The 22,975-nt window shown below is 43.9% G+C and overlaps 2 protein-coding genes across 3 annotated transcripts in view; one reads left to right on the forward strand and one right to left on the reverse strand.

The window, feature by feature from the left end:
* The window catches only part of FAM219A (family with sequence similarity 219 member A), a 278,937-nt gene extending 268,131 nt beyond the window's left edge, over positions 1 to 10,806 (reverse strand). The window contains exon 1 of one of the 2 annotated variants that reach the window (XM_033935584.1): positions 10,484 to 10,806. In XM_033935584.1, coding sequence (XP_033791475.1) covers positions 10,484 to 10,543 — 60 coding nt within the window. In that variant the 5' untranslated portion in view covers positions 10,544 to 10,806. The remainder of the gene's footprint in view (positions 1 to 10,483) is intronic. The other variant, XM_033935593.1, reaches the window with a different exon arrangement.
* A 436-nt stretch (positions 10,807 to 11,242) lies between these two features.
* The window catches only part of DNAI1 (dynein axonemal intermediate chain 1), a 394,766-nt gene continuing 383,033 nt past the window's right edge, over positions 11,243 to 22,975 (forward strand). The window contains exon 1 of the mRNA XM_033935572.1: positions 11,243 to 11,369. Coding sequence (XP_033791463.1) covers positions 11,337 to 11,369 — 33 coding nt within the window. The 5' untranslated portion in view covers positions 11,243 to 11,336. The remainder of the gene's footprint in view (positions 11,370 to 22,975) is intronic.

Here is a 22,975-nt window from a genome sequence, read left to right on the forward strand (position 1 = left end):
CTCGGGGCTCAAGGGTCTCTCGTACGAAACTCTACACTCTCGAGGAACGTAGGGAGAGGGGAGACATGATCGAAACATTTAAGTACCTCACGGGACGTGTCGAAGTGGAAGATGATATTCTCTTTCTCAAGGGACCCTCAGCCACAAGAGGGCACCCGCTCAAACTCAGGGGCAGAAAATTTCATGGCGACACCAGAAAGTATTTCTTCACAGAGAGAGTGGTTGATCATTGGAACAAGCTTCCAGTGCAGGTGATCGAGGCAGACAGCGTGCCAGACTTTAAGAATAAATGGGATACCCATGTGGGATCCCTACGAGGGTCAAGATAAGGAAATTGGGTCATTAGGGCATAGACAGGGGGTGGGTAAGCAGAGTGGGCAGACTTGATGGGCTGTAGCCCTTTTCTGCCGTCATCTTCTATGTTTCTATGTTTCTATGATGGGTCATTTGGCCTTTATCTGCCATCATGTTTCTATAATCAGAAAGTTCTATGACATCACAATGCAGGTGTAAAGAGCCTTAGCCTATAGGAAGAGGAGATGCAAATGTTAAGAGCCTTAGCCAATAGGGAGAGGAGGAGAGAGTGGCTGCTGCAGACACCAGAAAGTATTTCTTCACAGAGAGAGTGGTTGATCATTGGAACAAGCTTCCAGTGCAGGTGATCGAGGCAGACAGCGTGCTAGACTTTAAGAATAAATGGGATACCCATTTGGGATCCCTACGAGGGTCAAGATAAGGAAATTGGGTCATTAGGGCATAGACAGGGGGTGGGTAAGCAGAGTGGGCAGACTTGATGGGCTGTAGCCCTTTTCTGCCGTCATCTTCTATGTTTCTATGTTTCTATGATGGGTCATTTGGCCTTTATCTGCCATCATGTTTCTATGTTTCTATAATCAGAAAGTTCTATGACATCACAATGCAGGTGTAAAGAGCCTTAGCCTATAGGAAGAGGAGATGCAAATGTTACGAGCCTTAGCCAATAGGGAGAGGAGGAGAGAGTGGCTGCTGCAGACACCAGAAAGTATTTCTTCACAGAGAGAGTGGTTGATCATTGGAACAAGCTTCCAGTGCAGGTGATCGAGGCAGACAGCGTACCAGACTTTAAGAATAAATGGGATACCCATGTGGGATCCCTACGAGGGTCAAGATAAGGAAATTGGGTCATTAGGGCATAGACAGGGGGTGGGTAAGCAGAGTGGGCAGACTTGATGGGCTGTAGCCCTTTTCTGCCGTCATCTTCTATGTTTCTATGTTTCTATGATGGGTCATTTGGCCTTTATCTGCCATCATGTTTCTATGTTTCTATAATCAGAAAGTTCTATGACATCACAATGCAGGTGTAAAGAGCCTTAGCCTATAGGAAGAGGAGATGCAAATGTTAAGAGCCTTAGCCAATAGGGAGAGGAGGAGGGAGTGGCTGCTGCAGACACCAGAAAGTATTTCTTCACAGAGAGAGTGGTTGATCATTGGAACAAGCTTCCAGTGCAGGTGATCGAGGCAGACAGCGTGCCAGACTTTAAGAATAAATGGGATACCCATGTGGGATCCCTACGAGGGTCAAGATAAGGAAATTGGGTCATTAGGGCATAGACAGGGGGTGGGTAAGCAGAGTGGGCAGACTTGATGGGCTGTAGCCCTTTTCTGCCGTCATCTTCTATGTTTCTATGTAAATAGCCATGCACTGAACAATATTTAGTACTGTATTTCTTTTGACACTTTAAGGCCAATCAGAGCTCATCAAGGAACTTGAAATTAAGAAAGATGAGCAAAATTAAGGTTTTCTGATATTTCCCTTGACAATGTGGGCAAAGGAGTTCCAGCCTCATATGTCTTTAAATTTTTTTGGTCTATGCATATTTCATAGAACATTTATCCTTCCCTTTGACACAGGGGCTCCAACTTTTATGTTGTCTTCTATCTGCTATATACCATCTCTGTTTTAAAGAGTTCGCCATTAGCTGAGGAGGGAAGACACGAAACTGAAAATATGAAACTAGAGAAGAGCTTCCCAAACTGTGGGACAGAGCTTAAAAACATAGCATAAGAATAGCCATACTGAGTCAGACCTATGGTTTATCTAGCCCAGCTTCCTGTTTCCAATCCAGTTCCTGGCAGAAACCCAAACAGTAGCAAGATTCCATGCTACCGATCCCAGGGCAAGTAGTGGCTTTCCCCATTTCTGGAAATAGCAGACTATGGATTTTTCCTCCAGGAACTTGTCCTTTCTTAAAACCAGCTGCGCTAACTGTTGTAACCACATCCTCTGGCAATGAGTTCCAAAGCTTTGAGTAAAAAAATAAATTCCACCTATTTGTATTAAAAGTATTCCCCCAAACAGGGTCACAACCTAGGTAGGCTCTCCATATGTGCATCGTTATTCTGTGCCTATTGGGGTTCACAAAAATTTTATTTGGCCACAATCATGGGGTCAGGGATACAAAAGATTGAGAAGCACTGATCTCGAGCCAAAGAGGCAGGGAGTACTTACTCTCATGCTACCAGGCATAATGTCTTGAAACTGCAAATTCTGTTATATGTTCCTTTCCCAATACCATTTAATTTCTCACATATAAAAGCAAGAAAAAGCATAATCACGTAACATCCTAACTATCCTTGGGGTGGGTTTTTTTTTTTTTTTTTTCAGGAAATTGAGCTATGGATTTTAAACAATAAATCCACCTTGTGGATCATGCTATTGTGTTGTATGCTGGTGCTCAAGGGATTGATGTTCAAAATGGACAGCAGGGCTGAAGCACGGTGCAAATTCAAGTACTTGAGCCCAAGCAGCGGCTGCTACTGTGCTGGTGCCTGGCAGCCACTGAACAATGCTGAAGAATGGTTTCTTCAGGTCATGCTACTAAGCAAGCTATCTGGGTTGGAGAGATAATGGAATGAAAGAGAAAAGTGAAAAATTATCACTACAAGACTGCACAAAAGGCATGCCTATCACTGACATAGAATGACATCAGATTGGAAGGCACAGCCAAAAAACAGTCTACCGAAGGACGGCAGAAAACCATGCATTTCAGTACTGGCTGCAAGAAACTGGGCAAAGCTGACCAGTCAAGGAAGGGAGCAGCATCTAGAACATAATATATCATAATATAGCATTTGCATCCCACAAAACCTTGCAGATCCATGCAGCTAACAATTAAAGAACAGCTGAACAGTAACAGCGAACTACCAATGATCTAACAGGTGTCTCTCTCCCTCCATGTGCCTTGCCTTCTGGCCTGCCCCCCAGGTGTTATCTTTGGGCTGGATCACTGTGCGACCAACGTAGCGTCTTCGGGCCGGCTCCCTGAGTGCTGCATTGCACAAAGCTGTGGGCAGCGTCTTGCGCCTCATCTGGAAGTCTTCCCTCTGATGTTGCGACATCAGAGAGAAGGCTTCTGGTTCAGGCACAAGCCGCTCATAGGAGCCTTTTCCCACGGCTTTGTGCACTGCAGCACTCAGGGAGCTGGCATGAAGACGCCGCGTTGATCGCACCATGGACCAGTGGCTGAAGAAAGAACACTGCCTAAGACCATCGGAAATATGTGTTTTCCAATGGTCTTAGGTGACCCCTGTGAAAGGGTTATTCGACCCCCAAAGGGGTTGCAACCCACAGGTTGAGAACCATGCATCTAACTGAAAATAATTATAAACAGCACAAGGAATGTCAATTCAAATGCAAGGCGCTAATAAGAAAGGCGAAGAAAGACCCTGAAAAGAAGATTGCGCTGGAAGCAAAATCACACAGTAAAAACATTTGTAGGTATATTAAAAGCAAGAAGTTGGAAAGAAAATTGGTTGGACTGCTAGATGACGAGGAATAAAAAGGGCTCTCAGGAAAGACAAGGCCATAGCGGAGAGATTAAATGAATTATTTGCTTCAGTCTTCATGGAGGAAGGCGTGGGTGAGTTACCGGTGCCAGAAATGATATTCAGTTCTGATGAATCAGAGAAACTCATACAAATCCCTGTAACACTAGATGATGTGTTGGGTCAATTTGACAAATTGAACAGCAGCAAATTGCCTGGACTGGATGGTATACATCCCAGAGTGCTGATAGAATTGAAAAATGAACTTGCAGAGCTATTGTTAGTAATTTGTAATTTTTCTTTAAAATCCAGCATAGTACCAGAAGACTGAAGGATGGCCAACATGATGCTGATTTTTAAAAAGGGTTTCAGAGGTGAACTGGGAAATTATAGACCGGTGAGTCTGACATCGGTGCTGGGCAAAATGGTAGAGACTATTATAAAGATCAAAATGACAGAACACAAGCATGTATTAATGAGAGAAAGCCAACATGGATTTAGTCAAGAGAAATCTTGCCTCATCAATCTACTGCATTTCTTTGAAGGGGTGAATGAACATGTGGATAAAGGTGAACTGGCTGATATTGGATTTTCAAAAGGCATTTGACAAAATGCCTCATGAAAGACTCCCGAGGAAACTTCCAGACCATTTAGAGTACCATTTGGTAAGCATCAAAGCAGCTTATTCTACATTAAAATGGATGAACCAATAGCACCTCACTGTACATCCCACAACCATCCTCTCAATGTGCTAAGATGTTTCATCATTGATCATGTGCCATCGATGACCAGAGGGGGGCAATAGGAAACTAACCCTAAAAAAGAACAACAGTGGATATACCGCTTACATACAGAGGAACCTAATGGATTGAACCTTAAAATTGAGTGGCATCTCTTTTTTTAATTCAAGAATGGAAGCCCTATGGGGATCATGACTGTGTATGCTTTGACTACTCAACACCATTGCCTACATTTTCTAACTTCTTGTGCTATATTAAGTAGTCAGAGCTATCTGTCAGCAGATTAGAAGAACAGCTGAGCCTGTGACGTTACTGGTTCTAACGTCACTGAAGCTTTAAACTGAGGCGACACGCAGTAAGTCAAACTTGTACCTAAGTGTGTTGCTAAGTCGAGACAGTCACTGTGCTTATCTTTTTGATTTGTTTCAGAAGAACATGTCCTATCTTCCCACCTCTCCTGACGCAGCCAATAGCGAAACGCTGGTTAACACCATTGGAGGAAGGCACCCTGGACGCTCAGCACAGCTCTGCATAAGCTAAAACGATAGGGACTTGATATTTTCAGGTTCAGCATGCAAAAGAGCTGTTACCCTTTTTTTAAGTCACTTATCAATGACTGTTTGCAATGCTGAGCTGTGCATTAAATTAAGCTAGTGTCTCATCACGCTAATTTAGAGATTTAAAATAATACATAATGTGGTACAAGAAGGTTTTTTATAAGCCAGTGAGGTGTTTACCCTTTCTAGTCTTTCAGCAAGATTCATTCTGACTGAAGATGGGGATCTAAGGCTTTTCCCTCCTTGGTTTAAGATTTTTTTAAGGTACAGAATTATTTTTCAAGATTTCAAGAGAATAAAGTTGGTATATTTACTATGTGCATCAAATAGAACCTACTCTCCTGCATTTTGTTTGATAAATAGTGGGGTTCCCCAGGGGTCTGTGCTGAGACCGCTGCTTTTTAACATATTTATTAATGATCTAGAGATGGGAATAACTAGTGAGATAATTAAATTGCTGATGACACAAAGTTGTTCAAAATTGTTAAATCACAAGAGGATTGTGAAAAATTGCAAGAGGACCTTGGGAGACTGGAAGACTGGGTGTCAAAATGTCAGATGACGTTTAATATGAGCAAGTGCAAAGTGATGCGTGTGGGAGAAAGGAACCCCAACTATAGGTACGTGATGCTGGGTTCTATGTTAGGAGTCACTGCCCAGAAAAAGGATCTACATGTCATGTTGAGGATACGTTAAAATCCTCAGCTCAATGTGTGGCGATGGCTAAGAAAGCAAATAGAATGTTAAGAATAATCAGGAAAGGAAAACAAAGATGAAAATGTTATAACGCCCTTGTATCGTTCTATGGTATGGTCGCAACTTGTGTACAGTTCTGGTCACTGTATCTCAAAAAAGATATAGCAGAATTAGGAAAGGTACAGAGAAGGGCAACGAAAATGATAAGATGTTTAGGATGACTTTTCTATGAGGAGAGGCTAATGCAGCTGGGGCCCTTCATCTTGGAGAAGAGATGGCTCGGGGCGATATGATAGAGATCTATAAAATATTGAGTGGTGTGGAAAGGGTAGATGTAAATCACTTGTTCGCTCCTTCCAAAAATACTACTAGGACTAGAGGGAATGTGATGAAGCTACTAAGTAATAGATTTAAAACAAACCAGAGAAAATATTTCTTCACATACCGTGTAATTAAACTCTGTCATTCGTTGTCAGAGAATGTGGTGAAATCTGATTAGCAGGGTTTAAAAAAAGCTTGGATAAATACCTACCGGAGAAGCCTGTAATGGCTTGGAGAAATCTACTCCTAGGATAAGCAGCATAATATCTGTTTTACTACTTGGGTTCTATCTGGTACTTGGGACCTGTGTTGACCACTGTTGGAAACAGGATACTGGGCTTCATGGACCTTCGGTCTGTGGTAGTTCTTATTAGCTGTTATCAACAACATCTAGTTTACTACCTTTTATTACTACCACTGTGATTGAATAGTTCAACACTAACTACATGCTATAGATACACAGATCTTCTAATCTAGAGCACTACTGTGTGGCCAGGCTGAAAGGGATATAAAAGAGAAATCATCTCAAATGCATTAATCTTTCTAAAAAAAAAAATGAGCCAGTGCTCTCAAGTTGTCATTAAAATCACTGCCTTAGTGGTAGCCCCATCAACAATCCAGTGTAGAAACTGCAAAGCCACACATTTTGCCATGCCCTGTTTTTCAAACTCCTCTTACTGGCGTTCAAGCGTACTCGCTCTGCAGCTCCTCAGTATCTTTCCTCTCTTGTTACTCCCTATACTCTCCTCCGGGAACTCCGCTCATCAGACAAGTCTCTCCTCTCTGTACCCTTCTCCTCTACCGCCAGCTCCCGACTCCGCCCTTTCTATCTTGCAGCACCACGTGCCTGGAACAACCTGCCTGGCTCACAAGTCATCTCTGGCGGTATTCAAAACCAGACTAAAAGCTTGTTTATTTGAAGCTGCGCTTAAACACTAACACAATCATCATTTCTGCGTGCGCCTGGTAGCACTATAGAAATAATAAATTATTGCTGTTGTCAGAGAGACTGAAGCATGCCTGTGGGGGTGGGGAGGGGAGAAGGGAGGAGCACTAGCATGCTCAGGCAATCAAAAGATGAACTGCAGAGAATGGCATGGGGCAAAGTTTGTCCCCATCCTTGTGGACTCTGTTCTCATTTGCACAAGCCTCAAACAATTATGATTTTATGTTTAAATCTTTTTATTAAAATATAAAAAGGGACAATATTCTGTATAACTGTTTATAAATCACAAACAGAATCTTCCATTTCGATCTGATTTTGGTACAACCTTCCCAAATATTCAGTTGTCTATGTTTTTATATCATCTGGGAAGCTAATTGGATTGTCTTTCAGACATGGGTGTAGAAGAGAACCTAAACTGTATAGTTGATGATCAGGAAAATAAATATTAAATGTTGGACATTTTCTTGATACCAGCAGCATTGGATGAATCTATTGTAGTAGCAGTAAGAAGCTTGAGCATCTGGGCACACGATGGAAGGACGTTACAGATGGCAGGAGTTTGATCAGCAGACATGACTCTTGTTGCCACATCAAAGGAGGACAGACACAAATGATGTCATTTAACAATAGTTCATTGAAATCCAAAAGCAGCTTCTGCAGGTTTTTTTTTTAAACCATTGAATTCAGTTGTCAATTGTAAAATATGTGATAAGTTTTTACATAGTGATACTAGTCTAAAGTTTTTAGAGAATTACACAGGGATAGTTTGTCCCTGTCCCCATCCCTGTATCATTTGCGCAGTAGTGCTGCCCGATTCAAATCGATTCTCCGATTCACTTTGGGTGAATCAATTCGAATCGGTTTGTTATTGCATAAAATCGGACTTACTGATTCGTTGGCCCCTTGCTACCACCGCAGACCCATTCGGGATTTCCTTCTGCCACCGGAGTCCTTGCTTCAATGTAACTTCTGGTTTTGCAAAACCCACCAGGATATTTGAAAAAAATATCCACTTGGGCAGGAAAATCGAATCGAATCGAAAAATTGATTCAATAGGCTGAATCAAATAAAATTTTTTTTTCCTGAATCGGGCAGCACTATTGCGCAGGCTTTGCCCCATCCCCACAGGCTCTGCCCGCACCCCATGGTTAACTATGGGTACCCATCCCCCATGTCATTCTCTAAACTTAGTTCAGTGGTGTCAATCTGGCACCTTTCACAAGTGCTAGGGGGGAAAAATAATGGCATATTAGAAAAAGTATAATAAAGTACAACCCCATCAGATGTCAAAGCCTTATGAAAGGACAGTTTTGTGCACTAAGACCCAAATTCTACATATGGCAGCTAAAGTTATGCACATACATTGGCACGCACAGTCGATATATGTACATAACTTAATTAAATAATAGGTCTAAGGGTCACTGATAATTGGCAATAACACTTCATAATTGCTGCTAATTGTAGTTCATTGAAACTTGCCCACAACTCTGTAGGCACGTAGCACAAAGTGTAATGCATCATGTCCAGTGGTTTGGAGTGGATCGGGGGCATTTATTTGAGTTATGGGCCATTGTGTACAACTTATGTGCAGGTATTTAGGCCAAGAAAACCCTGACATAAATGGGTGCACTTAAAAGTTAAGATGTGTAAAAGCCATAGCAGCACTTAGCTGGCACTAAGCGTAATTCAAAACATTGCACATAACTTGTATAGAATCGCTGCACTAGTCGGATTATATAGCGTTGGAGGCACTAAGCGTAATTCAAAACATTGCACATAACTTTTATAGAATTGCTGCACTAGTCGGATTATATAGCGTTGGGGCAACTAAGCGTAATTCAATACAGTGCACATAACTTTTATAGAACTGCACTTAGTCAGCATCGATTTATTTTAGGTGGCACATATAGAATCGGGCCCTAAGTCTCCATATGCCAAAGGAAGCTAATTAAATATCGGTACTGAACAAGCACCAGAGCCCAGTTCTTCAGGTTAGTGTTCAGACGGGCCTTATTTCTGTATAAACCTCAGGCTCTGTTTTCATCATTCTGAGAACTGTACATCTACAGCAGCTTTTAAACAGCACAGTGCCCTGAAAAATGTAGTTCACACACTTGACTGATGAAAGACTACGGTTTGGAGTGTGCTTGCATGCAGTAATTATCTTCTCTTTCCCTTTCATAATCAATTATCATACACTATAAAGAAAAACCTAATTTACTCTTTCTGGAAGGTTCTCCTTTACAGTGAAAGTGAATCACACATTGGAATAATATTATGCACATTGCAGAACGCTCATTATTTTTTAGTAACCTTAGCCTCTCTTGTTCTATTAGAAAAAGGATAATGGAACAAATGTAAATCAAAGCCATCTCAATGCATCACTGAAAGGTTGTTAGAAAGGACATATATGTGCTGTAATTAATATACATCGATAGTATAAGCGGATAAAAAGTCCTGATAAATAATAAACAATATCCGTGCTTCAGCATAAGACAGGACAAGAGAATTTAGAGCCCCTTCAAGATCTATATACCCATGATTAATCGGCAGGCTGATGTTTCAAGATATGACTGCGTGTTAGCTGATCAGAGTGATGTCAGATGCCTGGGAGCATGTGTCCTGCAAATGAGTTTTCTAATCCTCCATTCTGTCACGATTTCTTTTTACTGGATGCATAAACTGGGATTCCGGTCCTAGAGACCAGCAGTAGTAGCGCCTGCTTCTAAGCTAACTATGCAACATACAGGACATAATTAAGGCAAGGAGTTGTTGTTTTTTTTTTTAAGGATACCATTTCCCAAACAATTGAAATTCAAAAGCATGATCAATGCATTCACCCAGCAATGCTTATGTGTTTTCCTACTAATACCAATATAAAATTAAAACAGAATACAAATGACAAGTGACAAATAAGCAAGTAGCAAACAAATTGCATGTATCTGTACATAAGCAATGGATTTCATATACGATTCGAGTTTCCCTTATTACATTATCTTTCTCTGGCTGCCCCTACGCTATGGCTCTGCAGTACATTAGTCCTATAATAACGGAAATAGTTAAGGATTACATCACTGCATCTGTTCACTGACAAGGGCTTCAAAGCCGGGAATCCACCTTTGCAAACTCCTTCCTCAGATCTCCATAATACACCAAATTCTAAGGGGGGGGGGGAAGCAATATAAGAGCAAAATAAGCTGCCTTAGAGGAGGAAAAAGGCTAAGGGGCCCAAATCTCCTTTTCTGTTCCAACACTAGCTCAATTTAAAATTTTTTTTAAAAAATGTAATGTTTTGGGAGGCAGAGCATGCAAAAGCCGCTTGCAGTCCCCATCTTATCCTTCCTCCTCCAAGCCGCGATCAGCCCCGGGGCAAGGGATGCGTTTTCCCTGTCCCCCCCTCCCCGCCCATGGCTTCTTACCAGCGGCTGCATTTCCGAGTGCACCGTGGGCACTTGAAACCTGTCGATTTCCTCCATCATCCTGGAAGCGAGCCGGAGGGGGGTGGGGGGGGGGCGGGGATGCGAGGGGCAAGGTGCTTTCGGTGTTCACCCTCTCAGGGCTGGGGCTGCCTGGGAGGAGGATGCTGATGCTGATGCTGGTGCAGCCGTTGTTTTCTGCCTCATCTCCTCCTCCTCCTCCTCCTCTGCCAGAGCCCGTCAGTGCGGTGACTCAACAGCTCCGCTTCCGGGTCCGGAGATTCCAAAGGGGAGAGGCGTTCCCAGATTCATCAACTAGGAGGGAGCACAAGAGGGGAGAAGCGCTTAATGATTCATGAGTGGGCGGGGCGTTGGGGGGCGCCCGGACTCCGCCTCCCGCGGCTCATTAAAATAATGGCGGCAGGCCGAGGCTCGCGCGCGCGCAAATATCTAGCCTTAGGGAGTTTTGTGTGGCCGAGGACATAATGCCACTAAGAGGGTTGGCGGAGGGAACGGAAAAGACACCATTTTCTTGTTTTAAGGAGACTGAAGTTAATGTTATTGTCCGTGCTGAATAAAGCTGCGTTGCTTTGAACACGCCCTCGGCGGGAAGGGGGGGGGGAAAGCGGTTAATGGTCTCGAGGTGACGAGGACTCCCCCCCCCCCATAAGAAAGAACCGAGCCTCGTTCTTACTGCTATGCCTTCAGTCAAGGGGACTCCCGGGGGCTCAGGCCGCAGGCGCGACACCGCGGGGAGGAAGCCGCCCGTTGCTGTGGAAGCTCCCGGCATCCCCGTTGCCCTGGCAACGCCTGTAAACTTCCGACGCTGGGAAGCGCTGAAGCCACCGCAGCCACCATGAGCCAGAGGAAATTTTCGAAGCCCCGGCAGGTAACCGACCGAGACTCGGGTTCGAGGCGGGAAAGCCGTTCGGGGGGGGGGGGGGGGGGAATGAGTTGGCCGTCTCCTCCCCGGGGTTTAGCGGCCCTTCTAGGCTTGCACCGCTCCGGTCGACTGTCAGGTCCAACGTGCATAGCTGGATATCATGCTTTTAAATGGGGAAACTTGGTTATACAGTATAGGTAAGGTTACCATATGGCTGCAGAAAAAGGAGGACGGAGACATCTAAGTTTTACTTCCATTGAAAATACTGTAACCCAGGGCTGCCCAATTCCGGTCCTCAAGATCTACTGGCAGGCCAGGTTTTCTGGATATCCACAATGAACATGCATGAGAGAGAGATTTGCATACCAAGAAGGCGGTGCATATTCATCGTGGGTATCCTGAAAACCTGGCCCGCCAGTAGATCTCGTGGACCGGACTTGGGCAGCCCTGGGTTACAGTATTTTCAATGGAAGTAAAACTTAGATGTCTCCGTCCTCCTTTTTCTGCAGCCATATGGTAATCTTACCTATACTGTATAACCAAGTTTCCCCATTGGGCAGCCCTGCTGTAAAGGAAGTAGAACCCCGATGTCTCAATCCGTCCTTCTTTTTCTGGAGCCTACTACGGTATACTGTATAGTAAAGTTTCCTATTTAAAAGCATGATATCCAGATATGCACGTTGGACCTGACAGTCGAACTGGGTGGTGCAAGACTAAAAGGTTCGTCTAGGGCAGACATGGACAACTCCGGTCCCTGAGGGCCGGAATCCAATCTGGTTTTCAGGATTTTCCCAATGAATATGCATTGAAAGCAGTGCATGCAACTAGATCTCATGCATATTCATTGGGGAAATCCTGAAAACCCAATTGGATTCCAGCCCTCGAGGACCAGAGTTGCCCATGACTGGTCTAGGGCCACTAGGGTTCTAGAACCCCAGATATAGGTAAATGAGAGGTTTGCAAAAATGCACATTTTCTGTGGATAAAACTTCATACTGATGATCCTAGTAGCCAAACAAATTCAAAGAGCCTTTTTTTTTTTTTTTTGCTTCGATTACATCTGTCTAAGCAAGGCAACTGTCTACTTTGCATAATGATTGACCTGGCGCTGCCTCTTTTTCACTACTGATGATTATCATTTCTTTATTGCATGTGTATTGGAGATAGTCCCTACATGGTGGAATTTTACACTTCTGTTAACCCTTTCAGGACCATAAGGATCGTAGGCCAATTTTTGTGGTTTTGATGACATTTTTATGGTAAAAAGGGCTTGCAGATGCCAAAAAATTGATTTTTTTGTGTGAAATATCATTATTTTTATTTAAAAAATCACACTTCTGGCTTATGGACAGTGTGACAAGTGAATCTTCTCGTCAATCTGGCAACGACGCTAATGAATGAATGTCGGAACCAGTTTGTTTACATAAAGGCAGTATCATATGGAATCCGTACATATCAAATTTAGAACTGTAGACTATCCCAATCAAAATTTATAGGATTTTAAAGTTATGGGACAAATATGTCCCTTGGTCCTGAAAGGGTTAAGGCACACATAAAGAACAAGCTAGAGTCTGTGAAACATTGAGCATACAAAGGGGCAGGTTTTACATGCTGAAAAATGCTTTCCGCCCAACACACTAAAGTGTCCAGTAGTAATTTTCCTGCTTGTGTGTATTAAGCACATGTAAACTATTTTATTTTTTTGTAGGGGACATGGCATGGGTGGAGAATAGGCATGTCTGTGGTAACCAGCTAATGCATCCCTCATTACTGTTTGCTAACTGGTTAATAGGGTTAACACCTAAATAGGAGGCAACATGTTCTACATGTACTATGTTTTGTTGCAAATCCTGTGTTCTAATTGTCAAAGTAGCATGAGATCTGCTTACTTTCTTTTTTAAGCCCACATTGGGAATGTCATAAGAATGTCCTTAGCATACAGGAAAATACCATGTTATGTTTACGTTGTTCAGGTTTTCTATTCTGCCTTACCTTTTCAGTACAATTGGTTGGGGAAGTTACAATGGACAGTTTCACACAGACATTCAATAGAGTTGCTAGTACAAGTAGATCAGTACAGGTATTAATTCAATTAGGTCATAGTTACAAATACATAATTACAAGTTTAAGTAGGTCATCTTTGGCTCATCGTTATGCCACAGGAGTTGCATTAGACGGTTTAGAAATGAGCGGTTACTTTTGGGTTGGCTCCCTGTCTTGGTACAGAAATGCTTTTAAAAGTTTTCTGAACCTGAGATAATGGCACAAGATTGTAGTGTAAGTGGTAGTTGGTTCCAGCATTTTGCTAGTTGATATTATATGGATAAGGTAATTTGCCTGGTAGACTTTATATTGTTGGATGCTGGGAATTTTAAGTGTAAAAGATTTCTGGTGGAATATCTGTTGGAGGCACCCTGGAGTAGGGTGGCCAATTCTGTTAAGTAGTTGGGAGCATTCCCTCTTAGGATCTTAAAGGCAGTGATGCCTAATTTAAACTTGATCCTTACGGTTATGGGCAGCCAATGTAGTTTTATATAGTGGGTCTGTAGGTGTTCTTATTTCTGTAGTCCGAATACGAGTCTTACTGCTGCTTTTTGAACTAGATGTAGACACAAAAGCAAAGAACTAGTGTTGCATTACAGTAATCCTGTCGATATAGGATTAGGGATTGCACTAAAATTCAGAAAGCGTCTGTTACAAAGTATTGTCTGATGGCTCTTAGCTTTCTCATCACAAAGAAAGATTGTTTTATTATTGATTGTATGTGGCTTTTCATGGATAGGTAGTTATCAATTTCTACTCCTAAGATTTGGGATTATAGTTCTAATGGAAAGTCTGTGTCATCTACTGTAATCCTTGGAGTGTAGCATGGGTCAGTTAAGGGTCCTAGCCAAAGGAATTTGGTTTTGTTCTTATTTAGCCTGAGGCGATGTTCTTATTTAGTTTGAGGTCCAGTTTTCTCTGATGTGGACACATTTTTTGACAGTGGTGTGGGTGTGGCTAATGCAGCCGTTACAGGTAGCATGATTGCTATGTTGTCTGCATAGGTGAAATGTTTATTCGTGCGAGATCTAGGTTGGCTCCCAAGGACTGCATTAGAAAGTTGAATACTGATGGTAAAAGTGAGGATCCTCGAGGGCCCCTTCTGGGAGAGTGCCAGATGTTGGAAAGTGCACCATCTTTACGTACAGAATATCTTGGTGAAAGGGCCCCATGGTTACTACTACTATTTATCACTTATATAACGCTGAAAGGCATATGCAGTGACATTTTGACATTTATAGATTAGTCCTTGCTCAGAAGAGCTTACAATCTAACTTGGACAGACAGACATGACCTATAGGACTGGGGATGCAGAACCCAAGGTGAGAGGAATTAGGAGTTGAAAGTGCTCTTAAAGAGATGGGCTTTTAACTGGTTGGTTAAAAAGTGTCGTCGGGGAGAATCAAGGCACTCGCACTGCATCAGGATTAGTTTGCTGCAAACCCTCCCCCGATCAGTTCAACATATTTTATTCAGTAGTACATAAAATTAACCCATCTTGTCTGTCTATCTATCTCAAGTGCATATGTTCTATCTGCTGCCCTTGAAGATGTTTCAATGTAGTGGTTGATATTGTGAGAATTGTATCTATGCTATGAATGTTCTACAGCTCAATAGGATGTTTTTTTTGGATTGAGCTGACACTGTGTAGTAGTGTTGTTTTATGAATATCCTACTGTGCTGCTTTATATGAAAGGGGAAGAGTGTGGTACAGTGGGTTAAAGCTACTGGGCAAGTCACTTAATCCCCCCCCCCTATTGCCCCACTGGGACAGACTAAACTAAACTAAACCTTAGGCTTCTTCTCTATAACAGTAGAGCTCAGCACAGTTTACAAGAAATTAGAAAGGAGAACAGATACAATATGGATTTGGAATAGTATGGAGAGGAGCGGAATTTACAACCTTGAAAATAGCTAAGGGGTCTTTTTATAAAGGCGCGGTAGCGGTTTAACGTGCGGAATACCGTGCGTTAAACCGCCTGCCGTGCTAGTACCTAACGCCTCCATTGACGAGGCGTTAGGGTTATAGGCTGCCGCGGGGGTTAGCGCGTGATGACATGTCCCCCATAGCGCGCCTTGATAAAAGGAGCCCTAAGTTTTCAGATGTTTTTGAAATGGTCGGAAAGAGCCCAGATCGCGCAGTTGAATAGGAAAATTATTCCACAGCTCAGTAATTTTGAAAAGTAGAAACTTCCCTAGTTTGCCTTTCAACGTCCTGAATAAATTCATGTAAAACTGTTCCGAGCTCCCCTGGGAGAACGGTATAGAAAATTGAGTAAATAAATAACATGGTAATATAGTAATGCTTTTATGATATGATTTCCTTTTTTCAAGTCCACCTCACTGTGGGGGTCTTTTTTACTAAGACGTGCTAAATGCTAACATGTCCATAGAATATAATGGGTGCGATAGCATTTAGCACGTGCTAAATCGACCAGCGCACCTTAGGAAAAGACCCCCTGTATTACACTAACATTTGGCCACTTTATTATTGTTATGCAATTTTCCCTACAATATAAGTTGCCTATGCCAAGTTACATCTGCTGTACACCTTTGATGAATCTCCTTATAAAATCAATCAAGTAAAGATTTAAAATCTGCTTCAAAAGATGGTTGGATAGTTAACTTTTCAGCAATCTATATATATAAAATCGGATGTATGTATGTATGTGCCGCGATCACGCAAAAACGGGGTGATATGTTCTGGGGGTCTCGCGGCCCACCTGCACACGTGGGCGGAGCTACAAACAGAAAATCAGATTTCACCCATTCATGTCAATGGAAAAAATGTAAAAAGCTGCCATTCTCACAGTAATTCAAAAACGGCTTGACCGATTTGAACGAAACTTGGTATGCAGATCCCTCACTACCTGGGGTGATATGTTCTGGGGGTCTCGCGGCCCACCTGCACACGTGGGCGGAGCTACAAACTGAAAATCAGATTTCACCCATTCATGTCAATGGAAAAAATGTAAAAAGCTGCCAACGCAAAACCGGCTTGCCCGATTTGAACGAAACTTGGTATGCAGATCCCTCACTACCTGGGGTGATATGTTCTGGGGGTCTCGCGGCCCACCTGCACACGTGGGCGGAGCTACAAACTGAAAATCAGATTTCACCCATTCATGTCAATGGAAAAAATGTAAAAAGCTGCCAACGCAAAACCGGCTTGCCCGATTTGAACGAAACTTGGTATGCAGATCCCTCACTACCTGGGGTGATATGTTCTGGGGGTCTCGCGGCCCACCTGCACACGTGGGCGGAGCTACAAACTGAAAATCAGATTTCACCCATTCATGTCAATGGAAAAAATGTAAAAAGCTGCCTTTCTCACAGTAATTCAAAAACGGCTTGACCGATTTGAACGAAACTTGGTATGCAGATCCCTCACTACCTGGGGTGATATGTTCTGGGGGTCTCGCGGCCCACAACTCTATGTTGCTTGGTCAGGGCTGGGTTCACCCAAGAATTTATATGTTCTTGCTCCAGGAGGTGAAACTAAAAATGTTGTTTATAATCACGTTTTGAGTTAGTTGTATTGTATTCATTTTGTCTAATATTTCACATTATAATTTGAATATTGTACTTTTTATTAAGTTGTAAAAAAATAATTTCATTCACCACTATAAAGTATCTTTATTTGAATCAATTTACAGTGTTATTGCTATAATTAAATACCCGTGCAACGCCGGGGCATCAGCTAGTTAATATATACAATTGATTTCATCAGCATGATGGCTCTGAGAACTAGATCTGCAGGTGTTTACTTCTGAGCAGCAAGGAGAGTATACATATGAAAATAAAGACAGCAATAGAAAGTTTCACCGGTTCTGCAGTTTTTAGTCTCTTGGCTTGTAAAGGATCTGGACCATTTGTGATAGCAAAAGAAAACAAACATTCTGCTGGAAAATGTTAGCCTCCAATGGTCAGTGTTTTGTTTTTTCTTTAAAGTGCTGATTGCCCAGGGCTGATTTAGACCCAGATATTCAGTCTAGGCCATATCATTGAGTATCCAGATCTTTGGAGGGCCCCAGAAGTTATCCAGTACTGCTAATATTCAGTGCTGGTACCTAGACAATGATCATGGCATAATAAGGACTGCCTTTTATATGGTCCCACTTGCTCTGTTAATTACATAAATAAAAATGTGTATATACCCCCAAATTCTATGTAGGTTACCCAGATTTGGGTGAGGTTCCCAGATCTGAATGGAAACTAATTAATGAAATACTTTTAAAACCAATAGGAGGAAAAAAATTTTCACTTGGAGAATAGTTAAGCTCTGGAACACGTTGCCTGAGCTTGTGATAAGAGCGGATAGTGTAGCTAGTTTTAAGAATGGGTTGGACAATTCCCTGGAGGAAAAGTCCATAGTCTGTTATTGAGAAAGACATGGGGGCAGCCACTGCTTGCCCTGGATCGGTAGCATGGAATATTGATACTCTTTGGGTTTTGGCCAGATACTAGTGACTTGGATTGACCACCGTGAGAACGGGCTACTAGGCTTGATGGACCTTTGGTCTGACCCAGTAAGGCTATTCTTATGTTCTTAATCAAGAATTGATGTTAACTGCCTTATGGGTGGATCTGTCTATACACTATTCTATACTACTGGGCACCTATATTGTCTCGCATGGGCAGATCAGGAGCATTCCCAAAATTTAGGTGCAGTGTTAATGGATTACGGTCATTTACACATTCAGTTTCCATTTGTTGCATGCTAGCATTTACACCAGGTTTTAGTAGGCATAAGTCCTCATTTCCGAAGCTGATCATAAAAATCCTATAAAGGTTGCTTGGTGCTAAGCCACCTTTATAGAACTGGTGTTAGGCACGGATCATAATGGTGCCTAGCTTTGCAAAAATAATAGAAGCATTGCTGAAGAAAAGGATATTGAATTTCCTAGAGATCTGAGGCAACATGGTTTTACAAAATGTAAATCGTGCCAAACAAATCTGATTGAATTCTTTGATTGGGTGATCAGAGAATTGGATTGAAGACGTGCACTAGATGTAATTTACTTAGATTTCAGCAAAGCATTTGACATGGTTCCTCATAGGAAGCTCTTGAATAAACTTGATGGACTGAAGTTAGGGCCCAAAGTGGTGAACTGGATTAGAATCTGGTTGATGGACAGATTCCAGAGGGTGGCGATTAATGGAATTCACTCGGATGAAGAAAAGGTGAGTAGTGGAGTGCCTCAGGGTTTGGGGCTGGGACTGATTCTGTTCAGTACATTTGTGAATGACATCCCCGAAGAGTTAGAAGGCAAGTTTTCCCTTTTTTGTTGATGATACCAAGATTTGTAACAGCGTGGACACCTTGCAGGGAGTTGAAAACATCAAAAGTTACTACTACTATTAAATATTTCTATAGCACTATCAGATGTATGCAGCACTGTATAGAATGAAGGAGACTGTAAGCTCCAAGAATGGTCTAATGTTTGGCAACTAAAATTCAATGTGAAGAGGTGCAGAATAATGCATTTGGGGAGTAGAAATCCAAGAGAGATGTATGTGCTGTGAGGGAAGAGGCTGATATGCACAGTTGGAGAAAGGAACCTTAGGGTGATAGTGTCTGAGGATCTGAAGGCAGCAAAACAGTGTGAGAAGGTGGTGGCTGTAGCCATAACAATGCTAGGCTTTTATAGAGAGAGGCATAACCAGCAGAAGAAAGGAGGTCTTGATACCCTTATGTAAATCTTGGGGAAGCTCCTCTAGGAGTACAGTGGTGCCTCACACAATGAACTTAATTGGTTCCAGGAGCAAGTTTGTTATGCGAAAAGTTCGTTATGTGAAACGCGTTTTCCCATAACAATACATGTTAAAAAAAATAATTCGTTCTGTAGCATAAAATATGCTAAGATGACATAAAAAAAGATAAATTTTTTGTTATTATTTTTATTTAGATACATCTAAAAACATACCGTATTTGCCGGCGTATAAGACGACTTTTCAGTACCTTAAAATCCTCCCCAAAGTCGGGGGTCGTCTTATACGCCGGGTACTGTTTACATGCCCTTACTTTACATGCCCTAACATCTCCTTCTTTACCTCCTTACGGTGCTTACGGTAAGTCCTCCTGGCCCTGGCGAACCCCCCCCCCTAGTTGTTCGGGCCAGGAGGGAGCCTAAATCCTCCTGGCCACGGCGACCCCCTAACCCCACCCCACACTACATTACGGGCAGGAGGGATCCCAGGCCCTCCTGCCCTTGACGCAAACCCCCCTCCCCCCAACGACCGCCCCCCCCAAGAACCTCCGACCGCCCCCCCAGCCGACCCGCGACCCCCCTGGCCGACCCCCACCCCCCTTCCCTGTACCTTTCTGTAGTTGGCCGGACAGACGGGAGCCAAACCCGCCTGTCCGGCAGGCAGCCAACGACGGAATGAGGCCGGATTGGCCCATCCGTCCCAAAGCTCCGCCTACTGGTGGGGCCTAAGGCGCCTGGGCCAATCAGAATAGGCCCGGGAGCCTTAGGTCCCTCCTGGGGGCAGGGCCTGAGGCACATGGTCGGGTTGGGCCCATGTGCTTCAGGCCCCGCCCCCAGGAGGGACCTAAGGCTCCCGGGCCTATTCTGATTGGCCCAGGCGCCTTAGGCCCCACCAGTAGGCGGAGCTTTGGGACGGATGGGCCAATCCGGCCTCATTCCGTCGTTGGCTGCCTGCCGGACAGGCGGGTTTGGCTCCCGTCTGTCTGTCCGGCCAACTACAGAAAGGTACGGGGAAGGGGGGTAGGGGTCGGCCAGGGGGGTCGCGGGTCGGCTGGGGGGGCGGTCGGAGGTTCTTGGGGGGGCGGTCGTTGGGGGGAAGGGGGTTTGCGTCGAGGGCAGGAGGGCCTGGGATCCCTCCTGCCCGTAATGTAGTGCAGGGTGGGGTTAGGGGGTCGCCGTGGCCAGGAGGACTTGGGCTCCCTCCTGGCCCGATATTGTGTGGGGAGTTGGGGAATCGGCGGGGCAAGAGGGCTTGGGCTCCTTTTTGCCCCGATCGTGTCGGGGAGTCGGGGGGGGCAAGAGGGAGCCAGGCGGAGAGAGGGCAGTTAAGCGCAGTGCCTGCGCGGAAGGATGCAGCTCGGGCGACTTCGTTGTGTGAAACGAAGTTCGTTGTACGGATCAAGACATAAAGTTCGTTGTGCGCAGCGTTCGCTGTGCGAGGCGTCCGTTATGCGAGGCACCACTGTACTGTGTTCTGTGTCTGGCTAAGGATATAAAGACTTGAAGTGGTCCAGAGGAAGGTGACGAAAATGGGGGTGGGGGCAGGAGGGAGAGGGCATCTCTTCTGCCGGTCAACTTCAGAGGGGGATGGGTTCCTTACTTCGGCCACTAAACTGATCGCGGCATGGAGATTCCCTTGCTGCAATCGGCTCAGCGGCTGCATCTATTTGAAATGTAGACCAGCATTTTGCCAAGTCAGTCCAAGCAGTGATGGCACCCTATCCAAGTGTGGCCCCTATTCCAAAGACCTGCTTTTTGTGTTATATGGACATAGTAGAAAGAATCATTTAACACTGTCTACTAAGAGAGTGCCAAAGCACAGAGCTTTTACAAATATAGTAGACTAAAATTTATTACGAATATAGTAGTTAAAATTAAATGCTAAGAAATGCAAGAGCATGCATTTGGGCTGCAAAAACCAGAGGGAACGGTACAGTTTAGGGAGTGAAGAACCTTTATGCCCCAACTGAAGAGCGGGATTGGGTGTGATTGTATGTGATGATCTTAGGTGGCCCAAGGTGATGGCGAAAGCTAGAAGGATGCTAGGATGCATAGGGAAAGGTATGGCCAGTAGGAAAAAGGAGGTATTGACTCTGGTGAGACCTCATTTAGAATATTGTGTATTATTCTGGAGGCTGCACCTTCAAAAATATATATAAAAATGATGGAGTCGGTCCAGAGGAAGGCTACTAAAATGGTGCATGGTGTTTGTCATAAGGTATATGGGAACAAACTTAAAAATTTCAATCTGTATACTTTAGAGGAAATGCGGGAGAGGGGAGATTTGATAGAGACATTTAAATACTGTAATGCCAAGTTCGTTAGGTATCATTAAGAAGGGTATCACGACCAGGACGAGGGAAGTCATCATGCCGCTGTATCGTGCAATGGTGCGGCCGCATCTGGAGTACTGTGTCCAGTACTGGTCGCCGCACCTCAAGAAGGACATGGCGGTACTAGAGGGAGTACAGAGAAGAGCGACTAAACTGATAAAGGGAATGGAAAATCTCCCATATACCGACAGATTAAAGCAGCTAGGACTTTTCTCCCTGGAAAAGCGGAGACTTAGAGGAGACATGATAGAAACCTTCAAGATCCTGAAAGGCATAGAAAAAGTAGACAGGGACAAATTTTTCAAATTAAGGGGCACCACAAGTACAAGGGGGCACTCGGAGAAACTGAAAGGGGACAGGTTTAGAACAAACGCTAGGAAGTTCTTCTTCACTTGGAGGGTGGTGGATACATGGAACGCGCTTCCAGAGGCTGTGGTAGACAGGAACACATTAAATGGTTTCAAAGAAGGTTTGGATAGATTCCTAGAAGAAAAAGGGATTGAAGGGTATAGATAGATATATACCACTGCTCAGGCAATGGGCTTGATGGGCCACCGCGGGAGCGGACCGCTGAGCAGGATGGACCTCTGGTCTGCCTCAGCGGAGGCAACTTCTTATGTTCTTATGTTCTTAGCACTTCACGGCACACAAAGAGACATACATAAGGTAATGCTTATTATACTAATTTAATCGTTACATAAATTGCATAGAAGTAATGTACAAAACACAAATGATTTAGAAAAACTTCACCATGACTGCAGCAACACCGCTCTTCATGGCCGGGAAATTCCCCCTTTTCAAACAGCCGATGATCCGGGACTGGCAACTGAGCTTCAATGCCAAGAAATGCAAAGTGTTGCACCTTGGCAGTCAAAATCCATGCGAGACTTACACCCTAAATGGCGAGATCCTAGCAAGGACTGTTGCAGAACGGGACTTGGGGGTAATCATCAGTGAAGACATGAAGACTGCCAATCAAGTGGAGCGGGCTTCATCTAAGGCTAGGCAGATCATAGGATGTATACGTAGGAGTTTTGTCAGCCGCAAGCCTGAAGTCATTATGCCATTGTATAGATCCATGGTGAGGCCTCATCTGGAATACTGCGTACAATTCTGGAGGCCTCATTACCGCAAGGATGTACTGAGGCTTGAGTCAGCCCAGCGAATGGCCACCCGGATGGTCTCGGGACTCAAGGATCTCCCGTATGAGGAACGGCTGGATAAATTACGGCTATACTCACTCGAGGAACGCAGAGAGAGGGGAGACATGATCGAGACGTTCAAATACCTCACGGGCCGTATCGAGGTAGAAGAAGATATCTTCTTTTTCAAAGGTCCGACGGCGACAAGATCACATCCATGGAAAATCAGGGGCGGGAAATTGCACGGCGACACCAGGAAATACTTTTTCACCGAAAGAGTGGTTGATAGCTGGAATAGACTTCCACTTCAGGTGATCGAGGCAAGCAGCGTGCCTGATTTTAAGAAGAAATGGGATCGTCACGTGGGATCTCTGCACAGAGAT

Source organism: Geotrypetes seraphini, chromosome 1 (genome assembly GCF_902459505.1).
Source record: "Geotrypetes seraphini chromosome 1, aGeoSer1.1, whole genome shotgun sequence".
Taxonomy (NCBI): Eukaryota; Metazoa; Chordata; class Amphibia; order Gymnophiona; family Dermophiidae; genus Geotrypetes; species Geotrypetes seraphini.